The following is a 25,577-nucleotide window of genomic DNA, read 5'->3' on the forward strand; positions in this document are numbered from 1 at the left end:
CCCCTGGTTAGTAAGAAGGCGGTTGCCGATGCCACGTTGCTGGCGGCTGCGGTGTCGGGCCCGGCTTGGAGAGGGGGGACTCGGCAAAATCCGGAAGCGCTCGGCAAAGTCCGGCCGCGGCTTTAAAGGAGCTGAGCGATCCCCGCCTCGCCCTGCGCCGCGGTTCGGTTAGCTGTGAGCGCGAGGAGCCTTCGGGCTGCCGCTACGCCGGCGCCACTGCCTCGCCCGCCCGCCCGTGCAGCCGCAGCCGGGGCCGCGATGCTGGCCGACAGCTTGGTGGAGGAGTTCGAGATCCGCGACGATGAGCCCTGGTACGATCAGCAGGACCTGCAGCAAGGTGAGCAGCCCGGCCGGGCTCCGCGTGGAGGATACCCGTCGGACGGGGCTCGCCCCTCCGGGCGCAGGGCACCGGCTCCCGCTGACCAAGGCGCTGAAGGAGCCTTCTCCGGCGGCGGATGCTTCAGGGGTTGGCGCGGGGGAGACAGATAAGTCTCGGGGGGGGGTCCCTATGAGAGCGGGGGTGGGGGCAGGTAGGTCCCGCGGGGGGCTCTCTAGGAGGTGGGGCAGGCGAGTCGGAGACGGGGAATGATGTGGGGGGAGAGGAGGGCAGAAGGGAACGGGGACCGGGGGAGGGATGGGACAGAAAGCGCGGAGGAGGGGTGTGAGCGCGCGGGCGGCTGAGGGGACCGCGCCGCGGGAGGGGAGGAAAAGGGCGGGCGGGGGGCAGAGGACGGAAGGGTACAGTTCGCCCCGAGAGGCTGGGGCTGGGAGAAGGGGAGGGGGCTCTCTTCGAGAGGGAGGAAATGGGAGACCGCTCCAGGCTGGGGGCGCACAGGAGGAGGGAGAGGGCTCTTCTCTAACAATTGAAGCTGCAGGGCGTTTGCCATCGGGCAGCGCCTTAGGGGTCCGGGGGGGTTAACAGGAGGCTAACCAGGAATAGCAAAGTACCATAGGGCGCAATGGTATCGTGCCACCTTCGCAGTCATGGCTTCTGGGCCGTGTGTGACTGGGTAGGAATACGGATTTCTGCAAAACAAACCCTGCATTTAAAGGGTGGCTTGTGCGCCTGGCTTAAGGACTGGTTCTTCCCTTAACTTCGTTCGCTTTTTAGGGGTTAGACTGTGTGCCACTCTCTGAAAAGCTGTACCTAATACATAAAGCAGCTCGGTCAAGAGAGTGTTTTTGCTTTAGCTGTAGTGCTTGCTTAAAATAGAGTAGTTGTAAATAATACTTAGGGGTTTCCACACCCTGTCTCCGCCTCCTGCCTACCTGTAATTAAAGGCCTTGCAATTGATTACATTGTAAATACTAGGAGAAGTCCTTGCGGTACCTTGGAGACTAACAACATTTATTTGGGCATAAGCTTTCCTGAGGTATAACCCACTCCATCAGAAAGCTTATGCCCAAATAAATTTGTTAGTCTCTAAAGTGCCACAAGGACTCCTTGTTTTTGCTGATACAGACTAACAGGGCTACACCTCTGAAACCTGTCACATTGTAAATACTGGAACATCTTTATTATGTGTAGGTGGTCAGTTACTGCTCTCAGCTCCTCTTTACACATGTCCTGTTTACAACTTACTGTGAACGTTCATTGAATAATTCCAATAGAAATTTGCTTATCTTAATAATATATATGTGGCTCTTATAGTGCTTTTTCATCAGTAGTTCTCTCCGTATTTTATAAAGCTGGTAAATAGGCACTGAGGTACAGTAGTGGACTGAATGTATAGCATTATCAGTTTTCTTAACTTCTTGTAGGCATTAATTGGAATGAATGTAGAATAATTTTCTTTGGATTTAACAATGTTTAAAATTGGTATTTAGACTTATTTTTTAAAACCCTATGTACATTCTTAAACGACCAGCTCAGAACTGGAAGATTGAGAAAAGTGGCATACTCAAAACTAGATTTAATTAAAACTTGATTTCTCTAAGCTCTTCCTCATATAAACTCTTTGGGGTAGAGGCAGTCCTTTTGTTCTGTTTGTACAGTGCCGAGCACGGTGGGGTCCTGATCCATGCCTGGGGCTGATAGATTCTATTGCACTATAAAGAATAAAAGTAGGGGGGAAAAATCACTGTTTTCATACTAAAGTCATGCAGCTAACTATAAAAATTCCATCTCTCTAAGGTCAGAATAAGTCTGGAATTTTGTATGTTTTTACTGACTTTGCTAACTGTTGAATAGCTATTTTTGAGTGCTTCATACTCAAAAACAATAGTTTTCTTGGATTGTTACTTTACATGATCACATAACCATAAATAGTTTGCTGTTGCCTAGAAAAACTGGTGAACCATCTAAAATTATTCTCTAATGATTTAGACCTTTTTTCCAATCCATTGTAAAGCTGTCACTATTCAAAGGTAAACATGGCTGTGTGAATCACCTAAGCTGCCTCATGAAGTGTACTGTGATTCGCTTCTGCCTTATAATGGTGTTCCTTTGGTCTGATCTGAATCTAGTTGAATCTCTTTTTTTTATTATTATTATTATTCCTTGTATCAAACTCTTGTTTTGTGCTGTGCTTCTAAGTTCCACCTCACAAGTTAGCGCATTTAAGTGATGGTTAAGGGATTCTCATATATCAAATAGACTTATATACAGATTCTCTCATTATAAAATGCCCTAAGTATAAGTGATTGTTAGCTGTGCCAAAAAAAGATAATGGTAAAATAAGCACCACTCTATAATATTGGATGGCGCTGCCAAGAGAGATCAGGATGTTTTTGAGGATCCCTTAAAATTAACTAAAACCCCTAACTCCCTTAGCAGTTGAGTAGTTACTTTTTAACTCTTAGGATTTGAAAATTCAAAGTAGGTCAAAGTTCAGACCAAAACTTTGATTGTGTTATGAACAATACACTCCAGAAACTTCCACCTTTAAAAATTGAGAATTTAATATCCAGTCAGACTTCTTGTTAAAGCATAATGTTGCTTGAAGAGAATTTTCATGTTTGAAATATTCAAGAATGGGGAGGAGCAATTCCCTACTTTCGTAGGACTGCATTTTGTTGCAGTGTATTGACCTTCTGAAAAGGCTTGTCTCATATAAGGAAAGTGATCATAATGCTGTTTTTCGAAAACTAGCAAAGGATTGAGTAGATTACAATCTGGAATGAAGGGTACAATATACATTCCATAGTGACCATTGTAAAGCTTGCTTAAAAGCAAGGATCTGGTGCTAAACCTGGACTGCTTAGTAGTCTCTTCTGTTGTTGAAAGTATCATTTTGCTGTACAAAGTTCTCGAATCCTCTTATGTAGAGTATTAAAACATTGAGGGGAGGGGGAAATCTTGACTTTGCCCCAATTATAGTAACAGTGTCAGCATGGTTTGTACTCAAGTGTAATTAAGTGAGAAATGTTTAATGCAATAGTAAGAACAGCTTCTAAGTCTCACTTTAGTGTGAAAATTCCAGATATAATTAAACACGATGAGCAGCAGAGATAGCACTGCCAAAATCTTACTCGCATTATTTTACCTAGAGACGAGTAACCCATAAAGTGACTGACTTTAATTTGCATTATTTAAGTAAGAACGGATGACTGTGGCTCACAATAACTTTAGCCTCATAGTGAAAAGTGACCTTCCCCACACATCTGTTGGGATTTCATTAACACATTGGCATAAATTTACAGTACCTGAGATCACAGCTAAGAAATTGAGTGCAGAGGAACAGCAGCTATATTGTACTGAACCCTTTAAAGACAGAATTTACATTTCTTTGTTTCCTTATTCACCTGGACATCTAAGTCCTATAGCTGATAATTTATTTTTCTTGATTATGTCAGACACACCTTGCACACGCTTAATGAACTGTAATAAATTTGTCAGCTTCCAAGGTGCCACAAGTACTCCTGTTCTTTTTGCAGATACAGACTAACACGACTGCTACTCTGAAACCTGTTACTTGGCTGAGTAGTCCTTTTACTGGCCAAACTCCCCTGGACGTCAGCATACTTAGTTTGCAGGATCAGTTGAGTAAATTAAAAAAGCTAATGCTCTTTATCCCTTGTGCTAATGGCACTGATTATTTTTTTTCCCCCAAAGATGTTATACACTGGTAGCTCCCATTTATTTCACTGGGGTTTATGGGTGCTCAACATTGCTGAAAATTGTTTCATTAGAAAGTAGATCCTTTCTGCAGTGCTTAAAAATACACTGGAGTTTTAGAACAAACCAAAATCTCTCACTTCTTTGTCTGTATTTAAACAATGGGTTTGTTTTTTTAACACGTTTTCTTGGGCTTTTCCACCTGTTTTCCTGCCTATCATAAGAAAGCCAACAGATTCTCTGCGAAGAATGGTGAATATTTCCTACAAGAAAATATCAATGCTTCTGCGAATCTTGTGTCAAGCTAACAGAGTACTGTATGTTTAAATCTGCAGCATGTACGGTTAAATCTGCGGCATGTACTTAGGTGTTCCATATAGACAGGAATACTTGGATATCACTTTATATGTTTGAAGTGCTCAGTAAATACTAAAAATATGTACTGACATACATGCATATGTAACTTCATGTTTATATGCATAGTTTAATTTCTTCTAACTGCACTTCTAGATACTTTTTTTTGTAAAGTATGCTTAGAGCCACAAGTACTTAGAGCTCTAAGGTGCCACAAGTACTCCTTTTCTTTTTGCGAATACAGAGTAACACGGCTGCTACTCTGAAACAAATCCAGGAGATAGATCCAGATCCACAAAGATATTTAGGCTCCTAACTGCCACTGAAATTAATGAAAGTTAGGCGCTAAATACCTTTGAGGATCTGGGACAAAATGTTTACCTTTGGGTGTTCTGAGTAATTCTAAGGGTTATACACATTCTTTGTTTAACAGAATCTTATTCTGTGTCTTATTTAAAGTATAGAGCCTTATGTAATGACAAAGTAAAAGCTGGAACACTGCATTATTTGAGGTAACAGAAAAAGTTGCTACAAATTGTTGAATGGCTTTAATGATTACATGGCTGCTGGATACCCAAGGCTAGTGTGTTTTGGTTTAGAATAGGGGTGGGCAAACTTTTTGGCCCGAGGGCCACAAGTGGGTTGTGAAACTTTATGGAGGGCCAAGTAGGGAAGGCTGTGCCTTCCCAAACAGCCTGGATTCTGCCCCCCCTCCCACTTCCCACCCCCCTCAGAACCACTGACCCATCCAACCCCCCTGCTCTTTGTCCCTTGCCCCTAACCGCCCCCCAGGATCCCACTCCCTATCCAACCCCCCTGCTCACTGTCCCCTGACTGCCCCACCCCCTATCCGCACCCCCGGCCCCTGGGACCCCACCCCCTATCCAAGCCCCCTGCTCCCCGGCCCCTGACTGCCCCCCCGAACCTCCACCCTGTCTAACCGCCCCCTGGAACCCCCTGCCCCTTATCCAATCCCCCACCCCCCTACCACACTGCTCAGAGTGGCAGGTGCTCGCAGCCACACTGCTGCACTGCCTGGCAGGAGCGGCGGGCCAGAGCGCTGGTGTTGCGCTGAGGCTGCAGGCGAGGGGGGACAGCAGGGGAGGGGCTGGGGGCTAGCCTCCCCAGCCGGGAGCTCAGAGGCCGGGCAGGATGGTCCCACAGGCCGTTGTTTGTCCACCTCTGGTTTAGAATTTGTAAAATAGGATTATATTTCTATACTATTATATGGAGGATTATAGACTCACTGAAGTTAGACTGCAGGAATTACCCTGAAGAGAGACATGTGGAAAAATAAAAGGGGCTACTTCTGACTGCCAGTTTAAACTTTATCTTTGCCTCTGGTTAATCAAAATGAAAGTTTACACTTTCTGCCTCTGTAGGTTGCAAGGAAACATCAACCAAAATGTCTTAAATAAAGTTGGTAAGGATTGGGAAATTTGTAGAGAGCCCAGAAAATGAAGCTGTAGCTGGGTTTGCACTTCTTAACAAATGGACCCATGATCAGAATTATTCTTTCAACCCCTACAAGGTTAGAAGAGACAAAAGTTCTCCCTTTATTATGACCATTTTATAAAAAGTGCAGGGATATACCCACTACATGACACATGTATTTTGTGCATTCTAGCACTTTGTATTCATAAACAAAATTAACGTAATATTGGCTTATATAACCTTTGGATGCGGTAAGAGAGACTTCTGTTTGCTGGGTAATGAGCCTTTTAGTTTGAGGAGATTAGCTGTATTCTAAAATGACATAAGGAGTGTGATGCAAGAAGATTGCATTGATGTCACTATAGAATGACATACTAACCTTTAATCGCTGAACTATTTAGCAGTATATCACCAGAGAACAACTTTATTTCTGTTTTCTTATGTACATCAATTAATGCAGTGTTTATTTCCCCACTATTCAATTAAGTTATACCGTGTATTTTGATGTATACAATTTACATAAACTTGCTGGAGTATCAGAATCCCAGTACAATGTTTTGATGTCATGTCCTCTGGCACTGTTTTTCTACAACTAGCAGTTAACTTGCAAGATATGGGACTAACAACTACTATAGTACAGTGGAGTCTTGAGCCCTTGTCTACAGTAGAAAAAAAGTTTAACTTGGATGATTAGCATGTATTAAACTTCTAAACATGGGCATGTTAGTGTGTATTTAATACATTTTTTTTCCCTCCTACTGTGGATGTGGCCTATGATTTACTGCTGTTAGTAGTCATTGGGTGTGGGGTTTACATTTACTTACTTTTACTGGTGCAGATCTTGCCCTTCTTTCTCATTGATCAGTGGCCTTTGTTTTAAGAATCAGATTGCAAGGAATTTTTTTTCTTTGCTATCCTCAAAGTAGGAAACCTTTGAGAACAACTTGTACAAGTAAAGAATATATAATTCATGGATTATTTGATCTGCTAAAGCACTTCAATACCTCTCAGAACACCCTGTTGAAAGATTTCAAGTTTCTGTGCATATCTGTTTGGGAAGTTCTTTGGCTTATGCATCAGGATGTAGTGATAATTTGAATACACTGTCTAAGCGAAGGCTGCCCAAATCAATTTTTAACAGGGTTCTACTCTATTACATCAACTAGATAGAGATAAGCTATCAAACTAAAATGAAACAAGATAAAAACAAGGGCATTTGAACTTCCAACCTAAAGAAATATTGGAGTTCATATTCCAGCCGATTATCTGTACTGCTCATATATATTATACATCCTTTTAAATCCTGGCAGAAAGAATTCTAAATTCTCCTTCGCTTGTCTTTCCTTGTATTCTGGCACTGTACCATTTATGATGATAGTTCCGTATATCTAAAAATTAACTAGATTGTATTGCCAGCTTGCATGTATATGGCAATCTGGTCATGGTCCAAGTGATGTGGAAGAGGTGGAAAATTACAAACTTTGTATAAGGAATTGCAACATAACTATTGGATTCTGCATTTCTCTTTATATGAAATATAGTACCATGTTTAGGGGAGTTAATACTCTAGCAGTAACCTAGATTATTGATCTCCGTTGTCACACAAAGTGTGAGATGCATGCAACATAAGGACTAATAATGTGCTACGTATTGCATATCATTCTTTCATAAGCTTGGAATTTACTAATCCATGCTATAGTTAAAGGAGAGCATCCAAATTTACCTGTAGTCCCTGTATATGTGTGGATTCCTTATTCTTTTTAAAAAACAACAAGAAACAACCAGCTATATTCATAGGAACTCTGGAGGTTGCTGAGGAGGATTAGGTTGAGTTTCAAATATCTTTAAGAGAACAAATAGCGTTTAGAATCTTTTTGAGAAAAGGAAATTAACCATTGTCTGGTGCTGTTTATAAGTCAAGAGACACACAATACATATCTAAGCACATTATCTAACTTCCTATTTCATCAGAAAAAGTGTTTGAAAATCTTCAGCTGATTGTCTAATGGTGCTGCAAGGGCTGAGTTGCCTTTTGGGGTAGTTGGAGGAGTAAGAGGACATCAAATATTGTTCCAGCCTGGCCTAACCAGTACTTAACAGACCTTTTTACTTTTTGCTCCCCTCTCAAAACCCCAACTAACTTATTAGTGTGGGGTTAGCAGTTATAGCTAATTGACGGATCTAGGGTAAGAGCCACTTGGTGGTGCACTACTGGGCCTCGTGTTTATGCTGCTCTCTGCCTACCATGTTAGGGAGTATCATTCCCATTCATCCTCCTCTGCGTAGGGACAAAGTGAATAGTTAGATGTAGATGAGGAACTACAGAAGGCAAAGAGCAATCAGGTGAGGAAAGTAAAACTAATGCGGTGGAAAGGAGACTAAAAATGATGATGGAGTGAATGGAAAATGGAGAATTAGCCTCAGTCCCAAAGAATGTGTATTGGAGCATAAAAGCTTGTACTTGGACACAGTTATAACCCTGAGAATTTAATTGAAATAACATAGTAATGGTCAGATTGCACAAATTGGGTCTTAAATAAATAACCTGCCTGTAAATTTTATTTATTTAGATCTACATCTTGCTGCTGAACTTGGGAAGACATTATTGGATCGTAACACAGAACTGGAGGAATCTTTGCAGCAAATGTATGCAACCAATCAAGAGCAACTACAAGAAATAGAGGTAAATTTTAAGGAGTATGGGTGAGTTCTATTGCAGAGTTTGATAACCTTGTAGTGTGGACATTGAAATCATTTGGATACCATGAAATTTGATTTTGACTCCTTCAAAACTTCATCTTCCAAGAAGACACTCTGAATGCCTCTTGCAGTTAATTTTAGTTTGATTCTAGAATTTCTAAAGCTTGATAACATGCATAGACTCATAGTTTCCTCTCAGTAGAATCTTTGGATCTTCACTAAATTTAACTTCTATAACTATAATGACAAGTGTTTGTATAAACTAGCTGTTTCAGAAATAGATACTGTTTAAAACAAGGGTTTCTCTATCTAAATACATGATGTGGGTGGATTACTTTTCTTAACAAATCCAGAAAATACATGTAGAAGAAATCTCTGTAGGTTTTTGAAAAGCCTGCATTTGAAATAGTATGACTAGCTGTTTCCACAAATATCTTCACACACACAAAAATTGTAAGTTTAACAAATGGCATCAAGCCGTACATCAGTGGTCCCCAAAGTGGGGTGCGCAAGACCATGCGTGGGGATGTGCAAGACCATCTGTGGGGGTGCGCAACAGGAGGAATGCTGCCGAAGGAGTGCTCCTGGACCTTTGATTCTTTGGCGGCACGCTGGCAGCAGTTTGTTTGTTTGTTTGTTTGTTTGTTTGTTTGTTTGTTTGTTTGTTTGTTTGTTTGTTTGTTTGTTTGTTTGTTTGTTTGTTTGCTTCCCCTTTTTTTTTGCTGGCCCTGGGGGTGTGCGATTCAAAGAGTTTGGAGACCCCTGCCGTACACACAAGGCGTCCTGTAATTACACTATAGAGAGCAGTGATATTTTTGCATGCTCTATATTTGATATTTTAGTCTGATCAACAAGTGTTAAAGTCAATTGCAAAGAACTTATTCTATTTACAGAGTTTTCAACATTTCAATCATCCATTGATAGACACTTTAAACTTTTCAATTAATGAAATGAACTGTGACTGGTACTTAAGAAGAATTTACATAACTGAATAGCCCATATGATGCAAGTAGTATTAAAGCAGTAATCAATTTAAAGTAAAGTGTATATATCTGCTTGCAATTTAGAGAATGTTGAAATGATCTTTCAGTACAATAATGGCAGTCACTACAGCTTTAATCCAACATTTGTATTAGGTTGCATATGCAAGCAAATAATGCCATGGCATTTTAAATTCTAGGATGCTTGCAGGTTTCCCTTGTATGAATTTTCTTTTTTTAAAAAAACAGCTAACTGGTGCACAGTATAGACAAAAAGTGCCCTCTTCTAAGGATACCTTTGTATTGCTGATCACTGATATACCTCCCACAGCTTACTTGACTTTTTTCCCCCCTATTAAATCATGGTAGATCTAGTCTCTATATCCAGCTCATTCTGTAATATAAAGGACAACAATAAAGCAAAACAATGCTGGAGTTAAAGCCACCAACCCAACAAACCCAACCTATCTGCATTTGTTTATTCAGAGACCTTGAAATGTCTCCCGAGTCCCATGAGTCTAAATAGTTCACAAATAAGATTGATCCTTAGGGTCTGAAGTATGTAAACTCTTAGAGCAACTACAGAAACTGTAGGTCTCCCATCCCCCCACCATTTTCATTGCCCTTCCCTGCATCTTAATGTACATCAGCGTGGAACAGCTTCCATATGAGGAGAGATTAAAAAGACTGGAACTAGTCATTTTAGAAAAGAGATGACTAAGGAGGGATATGATAGAAGTCGATACAATCATGAATGATGCAGAGAAAGTGTTGTGGTGTTTACCCCTTCACATAACACAAGAACTAGGGCAGTGATTCTCAAACTTATTTGATCATGCCCCCCTTCTTTTTGTCTGTAGTAGTTTATACCCTCTTCTCCCCCTCTACCTCTCAGCCACACAAGTACATATAGCCATATACGCAGCAGCGGTGCTTCACTTGAATCATTGTTTGCTTCTTTGTTTTTCATGGTTTTTTTTTTTCTGCTGCATGAATGAGCCAACGATCCATTGTAATAAGAGCAAAAGCAAAACAGTGATTGTGGTCCACGCTTATAAACATGCACATTGCATCATAGCAAACAGATTAACATGCAGATGGCAATGACTTTGTATAATGCTAAGCAAGCTTAACAGATCTGTCAAAATGCACAGTGCCATCTAGAGTCAAATGCACAGTGCTATCTGATATGTCTGGAGGAATCAGCTTTACCAGTTACTCATTGCTGTGGGTAAAATGTGTGAAGTAAGGTTTTTTTTCCCTGCCAAAAGATTCTCAACTCCCTCCTGAATACATTCCATGCCCCTGCAATTTGAGAACCTCTGAACTAGGGGATCACCCAATGAAATTAATAGGCAGCAGGTTTAAAAACAAAAAAAAAATGGAGTACTTCTTCACAGAACACACAATTGACTTGTGGCAACAAGCATAACTGGGTTCAAAAAAGAATTAGACCTATCCTCCATGAGATTATCGGTCAATGGCTACTAGCCCAGATGGTCAGGGATGCAATCCCATGCTCCAGGTGTCCCTAAACCTCCAACTGCCAGAAGCTGGGACTAGATGATGGGGGATGGATCACTTGAAATTGCCCCGTTGCGTTCATTTCCTCTGAAGCATATGGCACTGGACACTACCAGAGACTGGATACTGGTAGACCATTGGTCTGACCCTGTATATGGCCGTTCTTATGTCCATCACCTTGTAATGTACTCATTTTATGAAGAGATGGCAAGGAAATGCTATAAGGTTGCCAAATGAATAAAACTGAAAGAATCTGTCCTACCCACGTTACTTGAGAGTAGCTATCTAAAGAGACTTGTTGCGTCTGCTTTATTCGTGTAGATTTCCTGAGAGTTTATTTTAAAAAAAATACTAATTTAACCTGATCTTTATTACAGTCAGTTAGTGTTGCGCATAATACAATTTGTGTATGTTTCATTTCAAAAGACAACTGCCTTCTTCACTCAGCGCACAGTCAACTTGTGGAACTCCTTGCCTGAAGAGGTTGTGAAGGCTAGGACTATAACAGGGTTTAAAAGAGAACTGGATAAATTCACGGAGGTTAAGTCCATTAATGGCTATTAGCCAGGATGGGAAAGGAATGGTGTCCCTAGCCTCTGTTTGCCAGAGAGTGGAGATGGATGGCAGGAGAGAGATCACTTGATCATTACCTGTTAGGTTCACTCCCTCTGGGGCACCTGGCATTGGCCAGTGTCGGTAGACAAGATACTGGGCTGGATGGACCTTTGGTCTGACCCACTATGGCCATTCTTATGTTCTTGTCTTCGCTGCATAGGAAGGGCTAAGGGAATTGAAACATGTAGAACAGTTCATAATCCTTACTTTGAAGGTTAAAACTAAAGTTTTAAACACTTGGCATCATTAGGTATTTAGTCTCTGATCATTATATCTGACCTTTGCACTGACATACGTGCTAGTAACTAATCATGATGGATGTAATAAACGCTGCAATGGCAGATTAAAACCACTGCCAGAAAAACTAACAGAGACTAATCTTGGCATCTCTTGTAAATCCAAATGTGGGGCATTACAGCTCTCCTTTTCATAAAGATCTAGTGGAGTGTAAACCTGCTTGGCAGTTTATCACTTGCAGCTACATATTAAGTTTTCCTATTTCCCTTGCAATCGATGTAGATGCTAGTGTGAATTTCTGAAATATCGGGAAAGGCACTACAAACTTTGTTTGCATTTGGGGTTTCTGCTCTCATTTCCTGCATATTTTCAAGTTACCATGACATCAGGCATGCAAGGTGAGATGAAGTGTAGTTTCTTGAGAAAGGGAGGAATCTACTTTCTCCCACATGTTGCTCTTGTTCCATTACACCTAAAGTATAGTCTGTCAGCATAGGCTGCTGTTCAGTGGGTTCTTTATTATGCATTAAAGCACCTAAATTCAGAACTCTAATCTTCATGTTTTATGCTCAGTCACCTTTCACTGTTGAAGAAACCATGAACGTTTCCAATGTCTTTGAGACTAGCAGACAGGGAAAGTTAATCTGAAATGGGTCACACTGAGATTCTGTTGGTTAATCCACATGCTATTCTTGTATGAATCCTGTGTCACGTGCCCGTGGGTTGCAAAAGGATCTAACCAACAGCTATCAGATTGATCTTTTAGTAGTTTGTTTGTAGCAGTGCATAGCCCTAGATGAACTTGTAATCGCTTCTTAAATTACCTAAAATGTAAAGCCATCAACCTTCTAATGCTGTAAAAGATTAAGTAGAATATTAGAAGCTTTGATTACATAATTAGTAGGCCACTTACAAGAGTAATTGCTCCTAATCTAGAAATCTTTCAGACAACTTCGATGTGGATGATTTTGAACATTTAGCATCCAACTGTGTAAAATGTGGTTAAATTTAGAACCTAATACTTCAAGAAATATTCTATGTTCAACTTCTTTACAACAAACTAGTTCACAATAACGTGAACTTGATTTTAAACTTCTTCTAAAGATAATGAAGCAAATAACTAAGCAATCAATTTGCACACACTTATCACCTTATTTTCTAGGTAACATTCAACATGGATTTGGCGAGAACAAACCATGTCAAACCAACCTAATGGCTTTCTTTGACACTGTAACAAGCCTAGTAGATAGGGGAAGCAGTAGATGGGGTATAACTTGATTTTAGTAAGGCTTTTGATACTGTGCCACATGACCGTCTCAAGCAAATTAGGCAAATACAACCTCGATGGAGCTACTTTAAGGTGGGAGCACCCCACTGGTTGGAAAACTGGTCCCAGAGAGTAGTTATCAGTGGTTCACAGTCAAACTGAAATGACCTATCAAGTGGGGTCTCACAGACATTAGTTCTGGGTCTGGTTCTATTCAGTATGACAGAGAGAGTACACTTACAATGTTTGTGGATGATACAACCCTACCTCCATGGTAAGTGCTTTGGAGAACAGGAATAAAATTCAAAATGATCTGGAGAAATGGTCTGGAGTAAATAAGATGAAATTCACTAAGGACAAATGCAAAATACTCCACTTAGGAAGGAACAATCAGTTGCACACATAAAAAATGGGAAATGACTGCCTAGGATGGAGTATTGCTGAAAGGGATCTGGGGGTCATAGCGGATCACAAGCTGAATGAGTCCATGTAGCACTGTTGCCCAAAAAAAAGCAAACATCATTCTGGCATGTATTAGCCAGAGTGATGTAAGCAAGGCCCAAGAAGTAATTCTTCCGCTCTGCTCTGATTAGGCCTTAACTGGAGTATTGGGTCCGGTTCTGGGTGCCACATTTCAGGAAAGATGTGGACAAATTGGAGGAAGTCTGGAGAAGAGCAACAAAAATGATTAAAGGTCTAGAAAACATGACCTATGAGGGAAGACTGAAAAAAATTGGACTTCTTTAATCTGGAGAAGACAACTGAGATGAGGCATCACGCTTTTCAAGTACATAAAAGGTTGTTACAAGGAGGAGGGAGAAAAAATTGTTTTTGTTAATCTCTGAGGATAGGACAAGAAGCAATGGGCTTAAATTGCAGCAAGGAAAAGAGACAGCTAAGGGGAGATATGATTGAAGTCTATAAAATCATGACTGGTGTAGAGGAAAGTAGATAAGGAAGTGTTGTTTACTACTACTCATAACACAAGGACTAGGGGGACACCAAATGAAACTTATAGGCAGCAGGTTTAAAACAAATAAAAGGAAGAATTTCTTCACAACATGCACACGCAACCTGTGGAGCTCCTTGCCAGAGGATGTTGTGATGTCCAAGACCCTAGCAGGGTTTAAAAAAGAAATACCTAAATTCATGGAGGATAGGTCCATTAATGGCTATTAGCCAGGAATGGTGGCCCTAGCCTCTGTTTGCCAGAAGCTGGGAATGAGTGACAGGGGATGGATCACTTGCTGATTACCTGATCTGCTCATTCCCTCTAGGGCACCTGGCACTGAACACTGTTGGAAGACAAGATACTGGGCTAGATGGACCTTTCGTCTGACCCAGTAGGGTCATTCTTATGTAAGGGCAATTTAGGTTGGACATTAGGAAAAACTTCCTGTTGGGTAATTAGCACTGGAATAAATTGCCTAGGGAGGCTGTGGAATCTCTATCACTGGAGATTTTTAAAAGCAGGTTAGGAAAACACCTGTCAGGGATGGTCTAGATAGTACTTGGTCCTACTGTGAGTGCAGAGGAGTAGACTAAATGACCTCCTGAGGTCCCTTCTAGTCCTACAAGTCTGTGGTATTTCTGGTCCAGGAATGACTTAGTGCATATTTGTAAGCAGGGTACCTGGAACTTTGAAGTATTTGTGTGTAGTAAAATCCATATAGACATGCTCAGATGAGGGAAAGCCTAAGGTGTTTCTAATAGCAAGGGACTTAAGATGGTTTAGTACTCTTACATGGGAAATCTTTATCCTAGGCTTTCTAAAAGCAGTTTCATCACTACAAAATAAACAACCTGCTAAGTTTCTTGAATAAAGAGGATTACAGTGAGAACATTTCATACAGAATTAAAAAAGCAGACCTTTGATTGGGATTATATAAACTAGAATACCCCTTGTGGGTAATTTAAGTTTGTACTAATTTGTACTTCCTGATAAATAGTAACCCAAATATCAGTTTCCATTTTTAAGACTAAACTGAAATCAGTCTCCTTAAATTTAGGGCAGCTTCATACACTAGAAATTTATTCTGATTTGATAGGGTTTGCCCATGCAAAGTAAAAACCCAGTGTTGCAGCTGGTACATTGCATAATTACAAACTGGAAGTTGTAATTTAAATCATCCTTATTCTATTTTAAGGAAACCACATGTAGCATGGTGCCTTGTTCTTTACTCTGAGATTTACAAGTGCTAATGGGCTCTCATTTGTGGATAACACTCCAGAGCTATTTAAGGGTACAATGTCTTTCCACAGTCTGCAATCAAAACTAATGTACATTGTATTATTCTTGACATTTATGGGAAACAAACTGAAAATCCTGATTTAAGAATTTAAAGTTAAAACTTACACTAAGTAGAATTAAACATTTTTAGCAGTGTGAAGATGGTAACTGCAAATTATTTTATAGTACCTTACAAAGCAAGTGGAGCTCTTACGTCAGATGAATGACCAGCATGCAAAGGTCTATGAACAGCTGGATGTTACAGCAAGAGAACTGGAAGATGCTAATCAAAAATTAGTTGCGGATAGTAGAGTGTCACAACAAAAGATATTAAGGTAACTAAAGTTTTGTGGAACAACTCTTTTTATATTGAAGAAGTGGAAAGGAATACTATTCTGAATGTATTAGTTATCCATTGTCTAATCAGTGGGCTTTTGGATTGAGTATGTGGTTTTGTTTCTCACTGGTAACTGTGGAGCAGTTTCCAGAGGAAGAAACACCAAAACTGAGTGGATAGTGACTGAGTTTATGCTATTGGTTATGCCCTTGACTTAACATGACTGGCTTTAACAGCTTTATATGTTCATGAACTTCAGCCTGACAGAGACTATTGAAAGTCTGCAAACCCATATAGATGACCTTCAGAGACAAGTGGAGGAATTGAAGAAATCTGGACGAGGCCATATGAACCATGAGAGATCTGAGCAGCCACGATCAGTGCACAGCTTCTCGTGTTTGAAGGAGCTGTATGACCTTCGCAAGTAAGACACTAACTCAGTTATGTCATTTTACTTGTGCAAGCAGATTTAAAAACTTTCATCCATTTGTTTGCAGCAGAGCAGAGAAATCAGACGTGCATTTCTAGAAAATCTGTCAGTGTCACTCCAGACAAATGAGTTTAAGACCAAAGCAGTCATCACAAGCCTACTTTTTCCAGCTTGTCTCATCACTTAATCATACAGAGAATGTTAGTGTAAACACTTTGTAGCCTTCCCTATTCTCTGCTACTTTTTCTGACAGTTCCCTAGAATGCTACCTTTGGGATTTCCTTCTGTTCTCTTCCTTATTCCCCAGGCAGAATAGTTGTCAGACATGTAATAAGACTAATTTGGAACAAATCATGCAACATCAATAAAGCAAACATTGCACAGAAACTTAACATTCAAAGGGGCTGATTTTAGACCAGCAGAAGTCAGAGTTCAGGATTACGAGGAGCAATTGAATCTTAAAACTTGATCTGCTAGACGTAGTTACTGCAATATATTCTCTGTTGAAGATAGTGCAATACTTAAGCATGATATGGGATAAAAACTGAAATTTAGCCTTGACCTCTTAACTTCTAAACTCTAGTGAGTTAACCTAGGCTACTAATATGGGTAACTTAAGAACAGAATAACATGAGTCAAGAGCTGATATAAAGAAGCATACTCTATGTACCATGGTGCACAGTAAAACTGTCTTTTCAGTTATGTGCACTCATAAAATCTGCTATCCGGAGCTAAATATTGTAATTGCTAATCTACATTATGTTCAAGTTAAAACAAGTATGTCAAGCTATTACATTTTTAAGCTTTAATATTGACACTTCTATAGTGTGTACTAAAGAGGTTTTTTTTAATTAGAATTACAAAACATGCTTATATGAAACTTTATCAGATTTCTGACAGTGGGTTTTATGACCATTCTGGGCATTAAGGTTTTATAGTGGAAATGCTGAGACTTTTAAACTACAGAATATGGATATCTTATAGTTTGCAGATCCATTTCATTACGAGAATTTGTACTAGTTAAAGGGGAAAAACGTATTGGATCATCATGAAGTCTATCTTCTCCCAATACTAGGAATGTTCTGTAGAAAACTGTATTTTGTGGCCTCAAAGAAATACTCTAGAAAGTCTCAAGAATGCTGGTTACACATCTGCTTGTACAGTAGGTTTTATATCTACAATTTGGTATTGCAATTAAGGACCTGCCATACCACCTGAATTGGGAACCATGTATCACTGGGTAGTGAATTTACTACAGCCCTGTAGAAAAGCAGTCTGTTTGATTATTGACGCATTGTAACTTTGTACAAATAGATACTTTAAATTACCAAGCTGGTTCCGTTTGGAAACCAGTTTTCTTCAACAGGGAGTTTTAAATTAAATCTCTGTATTATTCAGAAGAGGCAGCCTAAAAGTCATAGGAAATCTAAGCTCTGACACTTTTTGTTTCTGCAGGTATTTTGTTTACGATCATATTTTTGCAGAAAAAATTACTTCAATGGATAGTCAGCTGAGTCCCATAGAAGAAGAAAATGAGAACTTAAAAAAGGCATTGACTGTATTAGAAGCCCAACTTAATCTGGAAAAGGAGAAGAGAGTGACAATGGAAGAGGAATATCAACTTATGGTAAAGGAGAACTGTGACCTTGAACAGAGGCTGGTTGATAAAGACTTATACCAGGCTCGGGCAGAAGAGCTTGAATTGGAAGTGGCTGAAATGCGGCAGATGTTTCAGTCTGAAAACACATTTGTCAACAGCATGGAGAATCTGGTTCCAGAATCATTCTTTATTTCATTTAAAGAGTCTTTAGAAAGGGAAATTAGTCAAAGCCCTTCAGAGGATGCATCCTTGACTGTCCCCCAGCTTGATAAAAGGGCCCTAAAAAGAAGTAGCAGTGAGACCTTCCTAAGCAGTGCTGCAAGTGGAGACCTTCTAAAGGGCCATGAAGAAACCTGTATTAGAAGAGCTGAAGCTGTGAAGCAGCGAGGCATCTCCTTGCTTAATGAAGTGGATGCTCAGTATAATGCTCTGAAGGTTAAGTACGAGGAACTTCTGAAGAAGTGTCAAATGGATGAAGATTCTTTGAAACATAAGGCTGTACAAACATCAAAACTGTGTTCCAAAGACTCTAGTGTGGGGAACATCCAGTCTGACCGTTCAGCTACTGATCAAGAGTATGGAAATGTTGAACTCACTGGCTCACCCACAAATACTATACCTGAATATAAAGCTCTCTTTAAGGAAATTTTTAGTTGTATCAGAAAAACAAAGCAAGAAATAGATGAACATAGAACAAAATATAAGCGTGTCTCTTCTCAGCCCTAACACTTGTTTGTATTAACTATGCTGATGACCTGTTTTCCCACTGAAAAGTTCTCTATTAGTCCAGAAGGGAAACATTAAGGGTCCCTCTGGTGTTTGTACATATCTTGCAGTCATGTGTACTCTCCCTTCAACTTGAATGTATGTTCACTTTACCTGTAAATATGTATGATATGGTCAACCCATATCATTCTCTGTTGTATTCTCTGTGCACGCAATGACCCCTACCACACAGCAGAAGTTATTGTTCAGTGGTAGTTGTTGGCAGTCTTAAAAGTAGAAAAATTGGCTTAATTTTTGCATACTGAGTTTGTCCTCTCCACAGCAGCAACTGACAATCTAGCTCACTATGCCCAGTGTGCTACAGAAGCTGTAGACCTAAGGAGAAATGATTGTATTATACTTTTTCCACTGAGAAATTTGGAGTAAATTTTTTCCTTATTTCACAAAGGAAAAAGGTTATGTTCAGTCTTAGCCTTATGGCTATTTGTTTACTAAAATACCACCTGTGGGAAACCTCTGCTTCAGACTCAAATTAGTAATCAGTCTAAACGGATGTGCCCTGGCAGAGATATTGGGGAACTGGCACAGCAGCCTGTATTAGGTTTAATTTAAGCCAGTACTAGGTTTTCATATGCAGTAAACTCTTTCCCCTTAGCATAAATGTCTTTATATTAAAAATGGATTAGGTGTAAAGGTATGAATATTTGAGATAGTTCAATGTTTTAAGGCAGGATACTGTGAACTATGTATATTGTCTCTGATGTACTGTTCCTTATTAGTATGCCTAAAAGTGCATTTTTGTCATGTGATAAGATGGAACATTACAAGTTGTGGTAGTTTTGCCATGAAGGAATGGCTTCCTTTAATCTATAAAGCCTCCTACTCCAAGTGTTTAAGGAGACTGGACAAGGAAGCTTATCAGATGTTCATCGCTTTACACCATTTTAGTTCAAGCTTGTGTAGACCTATTTAATATCAGCAGTAAAAACAAAACAAAAACCACCCCCAAACCTCTTTAAGAACCAGAATACAACGTGTAAGAGATGGCATCAAGATATCGTTAAATCCTCTTTGCTCCTTCCTTCTCTTTCCATCCCTCCTTCCCAATAAAATAGATTGCAAGACCAACTTCAACTAATGAAAATGCAGAATATGAATGAACACTGCCTCAAATGGGAGGAGGAAAGGCAGGACATGGTAAAGGCTGAGAAACCAAGAAGAAATGGAAGCCAGATAACCAGCACTAAAAGGTGATCTGATAATTTTACAAGAGTAGGAATGCAACTTAACTCTTTAAAGTGTTGACTGTTGTTTATCTATAGCAAACACTGACTGTCTACTTGAGTTGTCTAGATAAACTGTTGGCATATGATAAAAGAAACTTTACAGCTGTAGTTAAGTTGCTGCTGCTATTATAAATTCTTGTCTGCCTCCTACAATGTAAGTTAGGCTCCAGTTATTTTATACTTGTCCTTCAGTAAGACAGTATTCCGTTTTATAGGTTGGACACTTACACTGTAAGCAGTTGTGTACTGAAATAAACACCTATTTAAAAAAAAAATTCTAAATTATGCATACTTTTCTGAAAGGCAAATAAATCCCTGCAGCTGAAGTTAGTGGGTCTGTGCTGCTAATTTTGTCCAAATGTGTGAAACTACCACCAATGCAAAGAAGGGGTTCTTAAAGTCACTGTGGATGGCATCTTCATTTATATAGATTCACTTCCCCCTCTCAGCAGGGATTTCACAGACTTTCTGGCCTATACCACCCTTGCTTAGATGAAAAAACTAATTAGGGAAATAAAGACTTGAGGGATGTGTCTGTGTGTGGGAGGGGAGTAGACTAATCTCACCTTTCTTCTCCTCCTCCCTCCCATTCCACAATCCCCTCTAGGTGAGAAAGTTGCTTCCCTGTACCCTTGGGGATGGCTGTCTGTTGCAGTTCCTGTTTCGTGACTCATTATGTAGCAAGGGCAACTACTGCAGGCAGCAATGTTGGCAACTTGTTCCCCGCTTTCAGGCTGGGGGACTCCAGAAGCATAGGGAACCTGCTGCCACAAGTGGTTCACCACTCATTTGTGTTACTGTAGTGCCTGAGAATGGGAACCCTACTCTGAGCAGGCCTCTACTGGGCTAGGTGTGTATAAATGGAACAAAGAAAAGCCCCAGCCCAAAGAGTTCATAGCCTAAAACCTAGGTCGACTTACCACAGTAGTGTAGACATAGCCTATGCTATGCAACTCCAGCTACGTACCTTAGGTTGAGTTAGTGCGGAGTCTACACTGCAAGAGTTGACAGGAGAAACTCCTGTCAACTTACCTTACTCTTCTCATCAGGTATAGTACAGGGGTCAACTGGAGAGTTATCTGCTGTTGATTTGGTTGGTCTTCACTAGCCCTGCTAAATCAACTGCTGGTGGATCGATCTCAGCATTGATCCCAGCTGTAGTGTAGACATAGCCGAAGGCAGACAACAACTAGCTTGAGACAGAGTATAAGGAAACAATGGGGCACTAGTGGTCAGTATGATAGGTTGTGGCATCAGCAGCCAGCCATTATGCTGTCTGTAGGCATCACAGAAGGAAGGGTTTTGAAGGAGGATAAGTTTTGCAGACATATACAGGGAAGCTCCTCCCACCTGAGGGGCAACATTGGCAAAACACAAAGGAGCTTGTTTGAAAATTTAACAACTGGGTGATGGAAGCACAGGCTGAGCTAGTAATAGGAGTAATTTTAATACTGAATGAGAAGGGTTGAGAAGGAAAAGGCCCAGACCAGTGTTTCTGCCACTTCAGCCTCATTTTCTACTGTACCTGCTTAGTAACTACATAATCTGATTTGTCAATCATGTCTAATTGCTCCTAATAGTTGCCCAGCTATTGATTGTTAAATGGCTCAGGGTTTAACGAAGAGTTTGGTATACAGCAGATATTTGCCTCCTTTTTCTAAGCCAGTTATCAGACATGGCTATAACAACCTCTTGACATACACAACAAAATTAATCGGCAGTACAGAACTACAGCACCAAAGCATCTGCTGTCACTGGATAAGTTTTTTTGTTTGAGTGACTTCCCCTTTTTAAAAAACAATCTAACTTTCAAATACTTGCCTATTATATACAGCGTCATAAAACACAGGGTGCTAACAGTACAAATTCAGTTAAAGACAGAGGGGGAAGGCAAAGATGACTGTTTTTTGGATAACTGATGCTTGAATATGTTTTGTTACAGCTTAATTCTGAAGTGGGAATATGTTGGAAAAGGTGAAACATATATAAATACTAATCTTCATGAATGCTGCTACATTTTAGAAACTTTATGGATACAGTTACAGGAATAGATAGAATTGTCATTGTAGCTATATTGATTGTGCTCAAACCTTACAAGCATTCAGAAAAATACCTGAGACTTCAGAGGCAATAATCAGTTTGAAGCTAGTTTGCTCTCGATGGACATAAAACAGCATCTTCCTGTGCTAATAATGAAAGATAAACTTCATGTGAGTAAACTAGAAAGTATGTTTTAGTTATTCAAAAACTTGGGCAGTAGGATGTTGTCCAAAGGAAGATGGAGATGCTGTGTAAATACAGTAAGTTAGTCAACTAACCAAATTAATCCTAATTGCTAGAACAAACTTACTTATTTCAACCAAACAACCCACTTAACCATAAGTGAGGTTCTGAGGTAGTCAGTTGTTTTCACCAGATAAGCTGAAACTACAGCTGCATGCTCAAATCTTAACTTCAGCACAAGCAGAGTGAAGAGTAAACACAAGAAATGGTAAAAATATGCCATACTCATTGATTAAAAGATTAGTTAGTTCTCATGTCCCCTTTCCAATTCTCACACCTGCTCTTAAACGTAAATCTTAGATAATAAAATCCTTGTGGCAGAGTACTATTTATTTTGTTTTAACAGGGCCCCCTACTCTTACTTGGAGGGGAGGGGGGCTCTAGATCAGAGCTGGGCAAACTATGGTCCATGGGCCACATCCAACCTATGGAACTGTCTTGCCCAGCCCTTGAGCTCCCGGCCCCTCCCCTACTGTCCCACAGCCAGGCTGGCAGCACTCTGGGCAGCAGGGTTGCGCGCTCCTGCTGAGCAGAGCAGTAGCGTGTTTAGCTCTGGGCAGCACAGCTGCCAGACATGTGGCTCTGAGCAGCTTGGTAGGGGCCAGAGGATTGGATGGGGTGGAGGTTCTGTGGTCAGGGGATGGATAGGATCCCAGGGAGCGGTTAGGGGATGAGGAGCAGGGTAGGTTCTGAGGGGGGCGGGAGGGGGATAGCCTTCCCTACCTGGCCCTCCATACAGTTTTGCAACCCCAAATTGGCCCTCGGGCCAAAAAGTTTGCCCACCCTTGCTCTAGATGCTACCATAATTAATACTAAGTGATTTGTAACAATATGTAGTACTTAGCTGAGGAAGGGGAAAGGGGTAGGTAGGGATAAGCTAAAGGTCAGTCTCTGTTAACGTTTTCTAGTCTATAAAAGATTACATTGCTTCTATCTGTTCATAGACAAACACATGGGGGTCAGAGGCTGATGCCATAGTCCATCTTCAAGATAAAATTTTATTTGAAAAAGTTACATAAAATATAGATTTTACATCACCAAATGTGATAACTACAGTTGGACACCTTTCAGATGGTGCATAAGATTACTTACCTTGTTATACCAGCATCTAGTTATGCAAAAAAAAAATCAAGTAGAATACACTACATCTGCTTTATATGTAATTACTTTTGAAAACAACTTGTGTCATGTAAACAATTGGTGAGACTGTTTTTGCTATGTATAATTAGTAAAATGTTAGACAGGGATTTTTCCCCTGAAACCCAGGTGCATACAAAATTTTCATGAGCATTCATAGGTTTGTTTAAGTGGGAAGAGGGAGTGCTTTAACACACAGACTACATCATGACCTGCTAGGCATATAAGAAAAGTTGGATGTTTGTAAACAAGAGACTTACCATTTATTGGCATTAATTACAAAATAAAATATTAGACCATGATATTCCATCATGTCTGTGTCAGTATATGTTTTTATTTTATTAGAATGAAATAATGAGAAGCAAAATACATTAGGAATCCCAAATTCATCAAATTGCAGATAGGGTCCCACATTTTCTTCCTCGATGCTCTTTGTGTTTAGGCGGCCATGCAAACAAGTGCGTGAATGTTGACATCACTAACCGTCTTTCTGCAGTGCCCATGTGGCCACAAGTAGGTCAGATTCTCCCCTTGCTCCCTGAAGCAAAGGCATTATTCTGTCTATGCCCACTGCAGTTTTCCTCTTCTGTCCTGGAGATAACGGAATGAAAAGCTCACCACTGTTGTCAAGACTGCACTGTCCCTTTAAGGTACCACATTCCAGCGTGGCTTACACAGCAGTCCTGGGGAGAATGGGAAAAGCAGTTACTAATGCTGAAAAGTCTAGTGTTAGAGTATTACTGATAAGCCTTAGAGGCAGAAAGCTCCCAAATCACAACAGATTCCAAGAAGCAGACACAAAATGTAAAAATCAAAAGTGTATAGTAGCAACATTGGTGCACATAGTGTACCCATTTACAGCAGGGCAGAATCTGGCCCATGAACCCTACCTTAGCTATGATGGTACTAGGAATACTAGACCAATTAAAACTTTTCCCATGGCTCAGAACAGACTAGTTAAACCATGGGATGGGATCCAGCAATCCTAATAGGACTAATTCCACAAGTCAGGGTTGCAAGATTGCAACCCATTGGTTGAACGGGGCCTTTTAAATCTGTAATTTGTTATGATTGTCCCTAAAGACCAACCAAGAACAGGGTCCCATTGTAGTAGGTGCTATACAAACACAGAGTAGCAGACAGTCCCTACATAAGAATGGCCATACTGGCTCAGACCAATTGTCCATCTAGCTCAGTATCCGGTCTTACGACAGTGGCCGATGCCAGATGCTTCAGAGGGAATGAACAAGGGATCTATCCCTTCCCATACAATCCCAACGTCTGCTAATCAGAGTCTTAGGGACACCCAGAGCATGGGGTTGCAACCCTGACCATCCTGGCTGATAGCCATTGATGAACCTATCCTCCATGAACTTTTCACACAACGCCCAGTCAACCCGTGGAACTCCTTCCCAGATGATGTTGTGAAGGCCAAGACTATAAACAGGGTTCAAAAAAGAACCAAAGTTCACGGAGGATAGATCCATCAGTGGCTATTAGCCAGGATGGACAGGGATGGTGTCCCAAGCCTCTGTTTGCCAGAAGTCAGGAATGGGCAACGGGGGATGGATTACTTGATGATTAACTGTTCTGTTCATTCCCTCTGGGGCACCTGACATTGGCCACTGTCGGAGGACAAGATACTGGGCTAGATGGACTTTGGTCTGATCCAGTATGGTTGTTCTTATGTAATTCTTTTTTGAACCCAGTTATAGTTTTGACCTTCACAACATCCCCCAGCAACAAGTTCCACAGGATTGACTGTGCCCAAAGAGCATACAATCTAAACAGACCAGACAGACACACAGTGGGTGGTAAGGGACAGAACCACACAAGCAGAGTGAACAACGTGATGGGAACATGTTAGTTACACAATTTGTGTGTGTGTGTTTGTTGGGGGTGGTCAGCCAAACAGAAAGGAAAGAACAGCCAATCACTAAAGGCAACAGTGCAGAATCAAACCCTTTCAGAGTTAAACTGTTAAACCACTGGATTATATTTTGACCAAATTATTAACTACACACCTGACAAATATTTTCAGGATACCTGAGGCATCTACATGAACTAAGTGTGTTTTGTTTTTAGTGAGCATCAACGGTGTTGAATTTTCATTTTACACACACTCTACGGTAGGTAAGTTCAACAAGAGCTGATGTACCCCTTATGACTGAAAACACACAGCTTTAAGGGAAAGGAGTTTTTGTTTTGTTGTAAGTTACTAGACCGGGATGGGCAAACTATGGCTTGTGGGCTGGATGCAGCCCGCAGGATTGCCACGGGCCCCGGGCCTCTCACCGGCACCACATCCCTGCAGAAGGGGGCAGAGGGCTCCATGCCTTAGTCTTGCCTGTGAGTACCTTCCCCGAAGCTCCCATTGGCT

At 40.7% G+C, this 25,577-nt stretch overlaps 2 protein-coding genes across 5 annotated transcripts in view; one reads left to right on the forward strand and one right to left on the reverse strand.

Moving 5' to 3' along the window:
- Positions 1-10: 10 nt before the first annotated feature.
- CDR2 (cerebellar degeneration related protein 2) lies at positions 11-23,539 on the forward strand. Of its 3 annotated transcripts, XM_073362188.2 has the most exons (5): positions 12-337; positions 8,416-8,528; positions 15,585-15,733; positions 15,995-16,159; positions 17,621-23,538. In XM_073362188.2, exons 1-5 carry the CDS (start codon positions 259-261, stop codon positions 18,489-18,491), a joined length of 1,377 nt encoding a protein of 458 aa, XP_073218289.1. In that variant the 5' UTR covers positions 12-258; the 3' UTR covers positions 18,492-23,538. The 3 variants fall into 3 exon arrangements, with proteins under 3 accessions (XP_073218290.1, XP_073218289.1, XP_073218291.1); XM_073362189.2 differs by lacking the exon at positions 15,995-16,159 and having other exon boundaries at positions 11-337; positions 17,621-23,539; XM_073362190.2 differs by lacking the exons at positions 12-337; positions 8,416-8,528 and adding an exon at positions 12,990-13,966 and having other exon boundaries at positions 17,621-23,539.
- The window catches only part of POLR3E (RNA polymerase III subunit E), a 36,832-nt gene continuing 34,290 nt past the window's right edge, over positions 23,036-25,577 (reverse strand). For both annotated transcript variants that reach the window (XM_073362185.1, XM_073362184.1), the window contains one exon: positions 23,036-23,880. In XM_073362185.1, coding sequence (XP_073218286.1) covers positions 23,824-23,880 — 57 coding nt within the window. In that variant the 3' untranslated portion in view covers positions 23,036-23,823. The remainder of the gene's footprint in view (positions 23,881-25,577) is intronic.

Source organism: Lepidochelys kempii, chromosome 10 (assembly GCF_965140285.1).
Source record: "Lepidochelys kempii isolate rLepKem1 chromosome 10, rLepKem1.hap1, whole genome shotgun sequence".
Taxonomy (NCBI): Eukaryota; Metazoa; Chordata; order Testudines; family Cheloniidae; genus Lepidochelys; species Lepidochelys kempii.

Bases quoted from the DNA above. Each gene is read 5' to 3' on its own strand.
- CDR2 (XM_073362188.2), top strand. From the start codon at position 259: ATGCTGGCCGACAGCTTGGTGGAGGAGTTCGAGATCCGCGACGATGAG. The intron at 338-8,415 runs GTGAGCAGCCCG...TTATTTATTTAG, and splicing joins TCAGCAGGACCTGCAGCAAG to ATCTACATCTTGCTGCTGAA. The intron at 15,734-15,994 runs GTAACTAAAGTT...CATGAACTTCAG, and splicing joins TCACAACAAAAGATATTAAG to CCTGACAGAGACTATTGAAA.